The sequence below is a fragment of the Colletotrichum gloeosporioides genome, assembly GCF_011800055.1.
Source record: "Colletotrichum gloeosporioides strain Lc1 chromosome Unknown consensus_80, whole genome shotgun sequence".
Taxonomy (NCBI): Eukaryota; Fungi; Ascomycota; class Sordariomycetes; order Glomerellales; family Glomerellaceae; genus Colletotrichum; species Colletotrichum gloeosporioides.
The window spans coordinates 88,027-98,363 of NW_025544725.1; the positions used below are offsets into that span (position 1 = coordinate 88,027).

The window sequence follows — 10,337 nt, forward strand, 5'->3', positions numbered from 1 at the left end:
CATCATACATGGGAAGCTCATGGGATTGGTCTGATCCTTCTTGCGAACGTCTTTCCTACCTTCTTCAACGTCTTCACTCTATTGCAAATAGGGGTAATTTAAAATATTTAAAGAAATTTCACAGAAGTGCTGAACTCAGTGGCAGTGATGACTCATCGATGAACTTGTTTGGGAGCTCGAAGTTCTACAGACAGATCAAACATGTCTTGAGCAGGGTAATGGTTCCCCAAGATGAGTTGACTTTGTACAAGTATGAAGACAGAGTAAAGCCTCGACAGACGCCCAGGGGAAACCTGCGGAGCAGAAAAACCGCCAAGACCAAAGAATCTCCGCATCATGAAGAGGGAAGACGTTCAGAAGTTCAGACATATTAACGGCAAAACAGAGAATAATCACTCTGAGCCTTGTCTACTCAAGGCCTTCAGGCGTTCTCGAGTCCTCCGCAACTCTTGGAAATGCTCGTTCGCTGTATCAGCCCACGCAGTCGACTTGTAATCGTCCAAAACCTCCTCCGCATATTCCTTGATCATCCCGAGCGCGTCGCTGTACCTGGCCTCCTCTAAATCACGCTGGACTGTGACGGCAGCCGGCTCCTCTCTGAGGCTGAGAGGGTCTTCGTACCGAGTTGGCGACAGATGTTTGTCCCGCTGGACCACAGAGATGAATCGACGAATGCGCTCCACGCGTTCGCGGTGGAACAGGTCGAGCGACTGCATCGATCGAGCGCATATGTCATGCTTGCGTTCCAGCTCGGTGAGCTCGGCGAGCTCGTCGACGGGAGTAGAGCCTGATGCAACATGCTTCATGCGATTGTCAGCTTCAGTGGCAACGTTGGAAAGCATTGGCTGCCTCACCTGGACTTGTTCTGCGTGAGAAGCAGAGCGAGTCTTTCTGCCATGCTCGACTTCACCTCGGGTGTCCGTCATGTGCGTTCCATGTCTGGAAGCCTTCTCCCTGGTCGGCCTGGTTTGCTCTGCATTCGTGTTGGCTTGAGCTGCGGACCGAGTCAAAATGCTCTCGTCGTCTTGGGGCTCCGAGTCGTTCGCGTCAGGTCGGCGAGCAGTCTTCTTCGTCTGCTGAGCTTGCACTGCCATTTTCTTTCCTCGAGATGCCTTTGTGGCTGCGGCTGCCTTCTTGTTGGCTTTCGCCTCGGCCATCCTGGCTCGAAAGGCCCTCCTTCTGTCGGCGGTCCATTTGGTCGATTTTTGGCTTCGTTTGGCGCCTGCCATCTGCACGTCAAAGTCAGAATCTGTTGATAGACTCGCTCGGAAATGGATCGAGATATCTGAGCCTACCCTTCTTCGTTCTGAATGATGCGGAGGAGACGATGGAGATATTCGGGATGGCGTCAAACCCCAAGTGTGGTGGTGGAAGAGGGAGGGTTTAGAAGTTGAGCGCGATTCGAAAACCATCAAGTCAATGGCCTGGCGCGGGGATTTACGCGACGCGACTCTGCGAAAGAACAACAATCCTCCAAGGAAGGTGCGACTAAGGCTACGTTCAAGCAACCTCTCCATCAAAGAGGCAGGCGGCGTTATCGGCGGACATGGACGATGACTGCCGCCTGTTGCTTTTTGATCCTGCTTTTCATTCCGGCTATCAATCACAAATGTATTGTCTTTGGCCCCCATCTTCTCATCCTCCCTGCCTCTCTCATTCTTGTACATCATTACAGAAATTGATTTGCCAGTGTTTACCACCAGCATCCCATACAACATCACCAGGAGAACCTGAGTAGTTGTGAGACGTTGCTATAGGTACCAAGCAGAACTCCTGGGCGTCCACTCCGTATTTCCGCTCATTGGAAACATATGTCTCTTGTTCAAGTCATGTAGCCAGTTGCTTTCTTTTGCCAACCTCTCCGCCTCAAGCTACCTTTAAGAATGTTGCTGGGCACAAGAGATGACTCGACTGACTTGCCGCAAATGCAAGTGCTAATGACCAATCTTTGCTGGGTGAAGTACCCATCGTCGCATGCTTTTCATTCATCAGCATGATGGCTTCATTCACCAATTGTGTGCAATGACTGCTTTTGACAATGTTGATTCCAAGAGTACGTAGCCAACCATCATCAAAGAATGCGAGCAGAGATCACTTAAATGGGGCCCTTGTTGAGTCTTTCATACACCTTCACACTGGTATTGAGTCACCTGTGAGAGACGATGCAGCTGAACCTAGCGCTTGACCCCGACCTTTCCCATGAGTATGAAAGGCCGCGATGGTCTCGGACACTTGTCTCGCTGTGAGAGCTAGCACGAAGGATCTGAGACTGTAGGGGCAATTCGCACAGTGATTAATCAAAGTGTCGAGGGTAGTATTACAGACTTCGCTGGACGTATTGAAAACACAATACAAGCAAGGAGTCCGATATCAATATTCATCCAGCCCCAAGTACGTAACGAAATAATACACAGAAAATCCAGGAAAATCCAAACTTCTCCACAGCATTCAACGCTTCCAGCATGAAGCGCTAGCTGGCGAGCCAAAGTCAGCCTTCATGCCCAACCATAAAGTCCATCACCATCCCGGTGCAAGATTGCGAGACCACGACATTCCATTCGCGACTGTTGGTACCCTCAGCCTGGGCTCTAGAGACCAGCGCTTCTTCCTTCTCACGGCGCATTCGCCTCCTTGCCCCTTGCGAGATGCGTGCCGGCCTCCATACATGGGGCCTGTCCTCTGCCTGGGACTTGCGATGCCTTCTACTTGCGCGTGCTTCTGCTTTTTGGATTTTGTGTATCTCTGAAGCGCGCCGGTAGTGAAGCTCCGTGGTTGGACTCCAAGGGTCGTCCTCGTAGTTGTCGCGTGGCACCAGCTTCGTTTCCCAGTCGATGGGGACGGGATCCGACGCAGCGTCGCTCTCTGCGCCTTTCTGTGCGTCGCCTGGCACAGAGTTCGTATCGCTGGATGCGTGGATGCAGTCCATACCGTCGTCGACTTCAGCGTCGTGCGCGTTTCGCCAAATTGTGCATACTTGGTTGCATTTCTTGCAAAGCAATTCTGCCTTCGAAAGCAATTCTGCCTTCGAGATCTCGGCGGAGGGGGTCATGGCCGTCTGGGTAAGGGGCTCCGACGGTCGGCATCTAAAAGAAATACGCGTTGGCCGAAGTCGAAGGATGAAGTGGTGGTTGGAGCCAACCTCTGAGCGAAGGGGATTTCGTGAGACTTTCTCCCACTTACTCAACGCACGGGACATGTAGGGACTACTGTATCGAAGTTGCAATGTCTTGTGGACATTGTGACCGGCTTGTTGGAGTCGCCAGTCTTGTATTTTCAGGGTTGGAGTCGTTTCGGGGGCGTTGGAGGTGTTTCGGGGAGCGGAATGATTGCTTGTAATGTTTGCTTTCTCAAAAAGGCAAGACCCCGGTGCTTTGCTGACAAAAGCCTTGTTGGAGGGTGGTTTCGTTGTGTTGTTGGTCCTCATGATGACCTCAGAGGTGGGGATCTCATTATTGGTTCGGGGCCCACTCCCGGCTCGTCGTGGTGTACATACTGGACCTTTTTTTCTTTTATCTATTTCTTTTCTGACCCATTCAGCACAAAGGAGTCAATGCGAAGATGCTTACAACAGTCAGATCCCAGAGTTCGGGTATCATACTGAATCTGACTGAGCTTGGGCGCTCAGCTTAGCCGCTTGAGATGACTGGCTTGTTGGGGTACATCGCAAGATCCCTGCATGTGTGAGATGAAGGATGTGATTGAGCAAGGGGCATACCCTTGGCGCTTGGCGGGGTCACCATGTGATTGTTGTTCCCGTTGGCATCCTCCGCTCATTTGGCCACTCATACCAGCGGCCGACATGTCTTGTCGCAGCTGTCTGTGTAATTGCGTCCGGCCAACCACTGAAATGACGGCGCCTGGATCCATTTATCCGGCCCCACTCGGCATGCGGGCGGTGCACCGATCCCGGTCACTGCAGCCCAGAGGAGTGAGTTGAAGGAAGACATGGCTCTGCTTCATGGAAGCGCGCAAAGTGCACTATTGGACATGGTTGAGATACCTTACTCAAGTGAGTGTGAGATTTATGAGATGCATCGAACCTGGCCTTCGCGATCAACATGGCCATTTACTTTGATCATCCTTACGATAGCCTCCCAAGCAGGGCCTCAAAGCTAATTACCTTTAGCTGAGGTTTGATTATCTCTCTTAAGTGTACTCCAGAAGACCTTCAATTGTTTACGGGCCTTAAACATGTTTAACTACGAGTCTGATCATATGCCATGCTCCCTTCGAGAATTCGCTCGCCGTCAACACTCGGGCTCTCCGTCTCTATAGCTTTGCCTTGCAGATGATCTCTATGAACCAAACGCATATTCGTCTCCAGCCTCGTAAGCAGAAAGAAAGGCTTTTGCTCCTCTCCGGGCACTGAGGGAGAAGAACCACTACTAACCGCTGCGCAAAATTCCTGGACAGGTTGGCTCCCGCACGAGCCTAAAGCTGCGATGAAGACCTTTGAGAAAGTGCAGGGCTATTAAAGAGAAGTAAACCTGCTACCGCTATCACAAAACGTAGGCGTTATGATGTAAATTGCATTACTGTGCTTGAGATTGTCGATTTTGCCTCACAATTTCTCAAATGCCTCCGCGCCTACAAGACAACAATATAGCTAGCTTTCATGATTTACTTGAGAAGTAAGACCGCCGCCAGCCGCCACATTAAAAGGCTCATTCGGGCACACCAGGTGAGCAGCTTGGAGGATAATTGTATTTTGCAGAAACGCATTTAGTGTCAGGATCAAGTGCTTGGGAAGGAGGAGTACATAAGGACTTTTTTGCGAGCTAATTGGAGACGTTTGAAATGCCAGCTTCATGATACGGACCATGATGAATGTTTCCCTATTTCCATTTCTCCCTTGAATGGGAGCAGAACATGATGGTAGCCAATTGAGTGTCGAGAAAATGAATTCTTCGGCCTCTGGTCGGTTCTTTTGGGGTTTGAGGCTACGACAGAATATTTTCCCAGTATGACGTGAATCATTTGGGTAAGTTTTCAAATGAGTTCCCCTGGTTCTGACGCATTTTATGACGCATTCTGTTCACTATGATTGCGTTATTTAACGTGATATGGGCTCCTTATAAGTTTCTGAGAGACGTTTTCCATATGCTTTCGTCTGGTATTTTGTTTCAATTCAGTGAGTGAGGTAGCTTTTGGAACAGTCGGGAAGCGCTGTTAATGCTATGACACCACCTTAGTTTCAAGCTTCACTTATATTATCGGGAGTCATGAGCACATCAGGACTCAGATGACGGGAAAATCAATGCGGAGAACGAGTATAATGCAGCACCGCGCCAGTATGACGATCAGAAAAGCTCAAGACTCCCATTTGAAAACCAATAACAAAAGCAACAGCGACCAAACAGACAACAACACACGAACCGATAGCAAAGCACCACCGCAACAACAGCGAATCTCAAACGAGCCCGAAAGCAAAGACGAACCACAAAACGAAAACGATAAACGGCCTCAATGGCGCCAGTAAACACAAGCGGACAGAACACGAAACACACCAAACACCCTTACTCGTCGTCTGAATCGAAGACTAAGCTGGTGAACATGGTTCCAGCCCGACGCACCGGCGGCGTTGGCACCAACTCCTCATCGTACTCTGAGCTCAACTCGTCCTCAAAGGCCCGGTCGGCGCGAGGTTCGTTGTCGGGCTCGGCAATGCCCTCCTCTTGGGCGACAGCGGTGTCGAGAACGGCAGCTCGTGCGTGCCATGCGATGTCCTGACGATCGGCAAGCCGCATACGGGATGTGAAAGTGCCTTGCCTAAGCTGGGACATGGTGGTGTCGTACACGCGCTGGGCGATCCTATCAAGCTCCTCCTCCTGGTTCGCAGGGGGTGCCCTAGGGCGGCGAACACGGCGTGCGGGCGGGGGTGGGGGGGCCTCTTCGGATTCGGAGTCGGAGTCAGAGTCGGAGTCTGAGTTGCGGTCAGAAGAGACGGAAATGGTGCGGCGGCGTTTGCAGGGGGGCGCATCGGACTCTGAGTCAGATTCAGGCCGGGATCGGACGGCGCGGGGAGCAGATCGGATGGCAGGGCGGGCGGGCGAGCTTCTGAAAGGGTCATCGTCGGAACTCGGGGCAGTGGGGCCATGGGGCTCGTCACCAACGAGGGGGATGTTGTGGTCTCGCAAGGGGATATCGTTGTCATCGCCGAAAAGGGGATTGTAGTCGTCGCGCGCGTCGTAGCGGAAGCCGAGAAAAGCGTCATTGTTGCGACGAGAAGCTTCAGTCTCCTCCTCTTCCTCTTCCTCCTCATCCCCGTGTTGCTGCTGCTGCTGCTGATGGCGCTCCTCCGCATCCTGCATCAGGCCTATGACTTCTGCTTCTGCTGCGGCCTCCTCCATCTCAGCCTCGTGGAGAGCGAGCATGCGCTGTGCGGCTGCTTCTTCCTGGTGGAGGAGCTCCAGCTCAGCCCAGTCCCGTTCTTCGGCAGCTTGTTCGTGCAGGCGCTGGACCCTCACAACCTCAGCATCGGCGACGGCAAGCTCAGCAGCGAGCATCTTGGCGGCTTGTGTAGCTACGGCCTTGGTGAGGTTAGAGGCCCCGGAGGTGATGACAGCCCGAAGCAGCAGCCCGGCATTGTCAGGGTCTCGTGGGGAGCCGGCCCAGAGAGCGGCCAAATCGTTGGTGGTGGCGCCGGGGCGGGAAAGCACTTTGTCGGTGATCCAGACCATCTTGCGGATGATGAGGGGGGCGATGGGCGGTCTAGGAGCATAGGCAGCGGGAACCCAGGGGTGAGCTCCCCAACGGTGCTGGAGAGTCGCAAGGCCTCTCTCCGCGCTGATGTCTTTGGTGGCAACGGAGGGGTTCTCGCGGAGATGTTGGTGAAGCTGTCGTCCATGGCCTTCGACAGAGGCGAGCAGCAAAGCCGCAGCGCGCGAGGCAGCTTGTGGGCGAACAGCGGCGGCGGGCGTGATGATGTCGTTGATGAAGGCAGACACGACATCAGCGGTGGGGGCGGCGGTATGGGGATATGTATCAATGAAGTTCTACATTATTGGCAATATTAGTATCGGAGTTGTGTGAGACGATATATGGTTCAGAGATGATGGACATAAAACTCGCTGGTCTGACCAGGCTCTGTACTGGATTTGGAGTGAAAGAATCATCTTAAGATGCTTTTATGTGGAAAAGGGGTGGATAATATAGAAACACATACGAGTCGTCCGCGGTTCGCGCCAGACTGGTTGTCGCGGTTTGCCATAGTGGTTGAGGTCGAGGGAGGTGAGGTGAGGCGAGGCGAGGGGCGATGAAGTCAGACGCAAGACAAGAGAAGACCGCACAGAACACGACTAAACACTGGCCGAAGCCGAAAAACCGAACGAACGAACGACAAGCAAACAGCACCGAAAGGCGAGGATGATGATGGCTGCAGAAGGGAAAGGAGAAGTTCAGCGCATGAGGCGGTGGTATGGCCTCGCAGACTCTGCGCGCAGGCACATGAGACGCAGGTGCTCTCCTCCCATGTGGCTTTCATGTCGGTTGGCACCTGCCGATGGACATCGCACTTGCCATGTACACATCGCGCCTGCTCACACTCGCACATCACTGAGAGGCACTGTGGATGGACCTGCTGCTTGAAGGGAGGGGGGAACCCAGCGACGGCAAGATACGAGGGAAAGACACGGGAGTCGATGCTGAAGCAAAAGCTAAAGGAAAGATGGTGATTCTCCTATCTGTCGATCTTGCTAGACGCAGGTGCCTACTTCGCATTCCGGAAAGTCCCTGAGCGCCTCCCCGGCCACTTGGCCTCCCTCTCAGTATTGGGCGTCGTCATCGGGAGTGCTCCACTTTCGTCTCTGCCAAATGCCCAAAAGTGGAGCCCACCAAAGCACACTGCAGTCTTCCATGAGTGTCACCTCCCTTTGCCGCCTGCTTTGTTAAGCCATCCCATGCAAACACCTCCTTCAGACGGACCCCGCCCTGTAGATTATCCATGAAAGTTGCCATCGGTTGCGCTGTGCTGCAAATACTTCCGGCTTGGGCATCGGAATCTCGTCGTGCTTCCAATCTCCAATGCGTTGCGCCCATTCAATGTCAGCGCTGTTGTCAAACTTCCAGTGCGGCTTGGGGCCCTCCTCGATCCGTTTTCTCTCGTCCGACACTCGCTGTGCTATTTGAGCGCGGTCCGTCGTATCAACCAACGCGCCCAGCCTTACGAGTCTGGACACCATGTGCACAGCTGAAAGTTCGCCTTCCTCTCTGTCCTGACTTCTCCCCTTGACATCCTCGGAGAAACAAGCGTAGTGAAGGCTCCAACACCCAGCCTCGTCTGGCCAGTCGTGAACTGGTCCATTCCGTCCAATCGTATCTTGGAGCGGGCCGTGGCACTGGTCGATGGTCCACTCCATCATTTCCACCATGCGGCCCGCAGCCATCATATGCAGCCCCGTGAGACCTCCACAGCTGCTGTGCGGCCGATCCCATACAGCTCCCTTGCTGATCAGAAGTTTCGCTATCGCCTCGTTTCCGTGTGCGAGAGCTAAGTGTAGGGATGTCGGCTCAACACTGCCTCCGGCAGACCACATGCCTGTCGTGCAAATAGCATTCATGTAAGGCGACGGGCAGAGACAATCCAACAACGCGCTAGGGTCAATTGATACTCGACGGTTGAGAAGCCAGCGGGCCATGTCCTCGTCGCCTCGCATTGCGGCTGCATGAAGGAGAGTGGCATACGGCTGGCCATCTTCGGGGTCCATGTGGAGCTTGGTCGGGCACCTCCAGGGGACGTAGAATGGAGCGGACAAGACTCGTGCGGTGTCAAGAGGTCGGAGGACTTGCGGAATGTAGGCGACCAGACGAGACAGGAGAACGAGATCGCCGGAGAGCGCAGCGGCCATGAGAACACCTACCCGATTGGCGGGAAGTTTTCTGCCATCGTCAGAAATGCGCGGGCGAGATTGAGGAGAGAGAAGATTGCTCACTTTGGCATTGGAGGCCCAAAGAGCCGTCGATAGTCTGGGGGGCTTATGGCTCGACTGCCATGCAGAAACCGCCTGGCGCCGTTAGCAACGGAGTTTGCAGGGTGGATGGAAACCGACATCCAGGACCTGCCGGGACAGAGCATATACCAGTCCCACAGGATGGCATGCTTGTAGAGAACGGGGTTCGCGACGCCATGCAGTATGGGCGACACTAGAGTCAGGTGGGCCAGGCTCCGCAAGTCGAGATTGGCGTTGTGATCAGGAATCGCAAGGGCTTCGGCGATGCCGGAGAGTATCTCAGGAGGGAGATTCGAGAGGCAATCCATCGTGGTGCTCAGGCAGGCAAGTTTGAGTTGGCTTTGTTTCTTCGCGGAATGAATGCAGATGATGCCTCGGGAAGACGTTGTCAGGAGGCGTGGGAGTTGAAATAAGGTGTTCAGTACCCAGCGTGCAGTGTTTTTTGGTGCCTGGAGATGACAGCGGCCCGGCCCGGCCTGTGAGACAGGCAGGGATGCCACCCAGCGCCTCTCGTTTGTCCGAACACGCGCCTGACTTGTTTCTTGGCGAGGCAGATGCGCTCTCGGCACCTTCCAGTGGAGATGGAATTCAGCGGTCGCGACGGTGCAATGGAAGGACACTCACTGGAGGTGCCTGCCCGTACCGGCGTGACGTCGCTCCACCTTCCCCACCTAAATCTTTTTTTTCTTTGGGAGCCTTCACAGTGTTGACCGTGTCACGTTGGTTATCCGTGAGGCCCGCAGAAGTACCTTGCCTAGGTACTCAGTGCACGGCGAAAAACTGCTAGGGCCCCTAAAACAAATCCATACCTCCCGATTTCCCGGTGCGAAATCGGTAGGTACCAATCCTTTCAGTGGGCCATCCGCTGGAAGCCCCCCTGGCAAAGTTGCCTTCGAAACCCGACCTGACGCTCCGCTTTGACGACAGTCACGAATGGCCGGAATCTGCGATAATTGAAAACAAGACAGCGTTGACAATGCCTCCACGGCAAATTGCCTGCTGAACTACGAATCCGGCTCATGCCTTGTCCAAATTCCCAACCCTCTGGGGTACTTTGGCCGACATGCTCGTCGCACCACTCAACGAGCGCACCCAATCTTCCGCATTCGAAGGTGACCAGGCAATCCGCCAAAGAGACACAGATCCATGCAGGGGCCTTCGGCCTGCAAATTGCCTTTGAGGAGGATCCAAGAGTACGAGAAACAGGGAGGGACAGTCTCCTCAATGAGATACAATAGTTTACTACTCGCTGCATCATGGCTTTCGAATTCCGCCCAGCAGCACAGCCTGCAGGTTGCCGTTGCTCATTGCAGACCTAATCCTCATTGCATCGTGCCGATCTGCGCCACGGCCAAGGGCCGAACCACGCTGGGACTTGGAACGGACGAC

General features: G+C 53.9%; 3 protein-coding genes across 3 annotated transcripts; all 3 read right to left on the reverse strand.

Annotated features, from left to right (window-relative positions):
* Positions 1 to 392: 392 nt before the first annotated feature.
* GCG54_00015612 (uncharacterized protein) lies at positions 393 to 1,157 on the reverse strand (the record flags this gene model as incomplete). Its single annotated transcript, XM_045415390.1, has 1 exon — positions 393 to 1,157. One exon carries the CDS (start codon positions 1,155 to 1,157, stop codon positions 393 to 395), a length of 765 nt encoding a protein of 254 aa, XP_045259189.1.
* Positions 1,158 to 5,516: 4,359 nt separating this feature from the next.
* Positions 5,517 to 7,210, reverse strand: GCG54_00015613 (uncharacterized protein; the record flags this gene model as incomplete). The annotated part of the gene is made up of 2 exons (XM_045415391.1): positions 5,517 to 6,995; positions 7,166 to 7,210. The coding sequence occupies 2 exons, from the start codon at positions 7,208 to 7,210 to the stop codon at positions 5,517 to 5,519; spliced, it is 1,524 nt and encodes a 507-aa protein (XP_045259190.1).
* Positions 7,211 to 7,913: 703 nt separating this feature from the next.
* GCG54_00015614 (uncharacterized protein) lies at positions 7,914 to 9,256 on the reverse strand (the record flags this gene model as incomplete). Its single annotated transcript, XM_045415392.1, has 2 exons — positions 7,914 to 8,877; positions 8,931 to 9,256. 2 exons carry the CDS (start codon positions 9,254 to 9,256, stop codon positions 7,914 to 7,916), a joined length of 1,290 nt encoding a protein of 429 aa, XP_045259191.1.
* Positions 9,257 to 10,337: the final 1,081 nt, after the last annotated feature.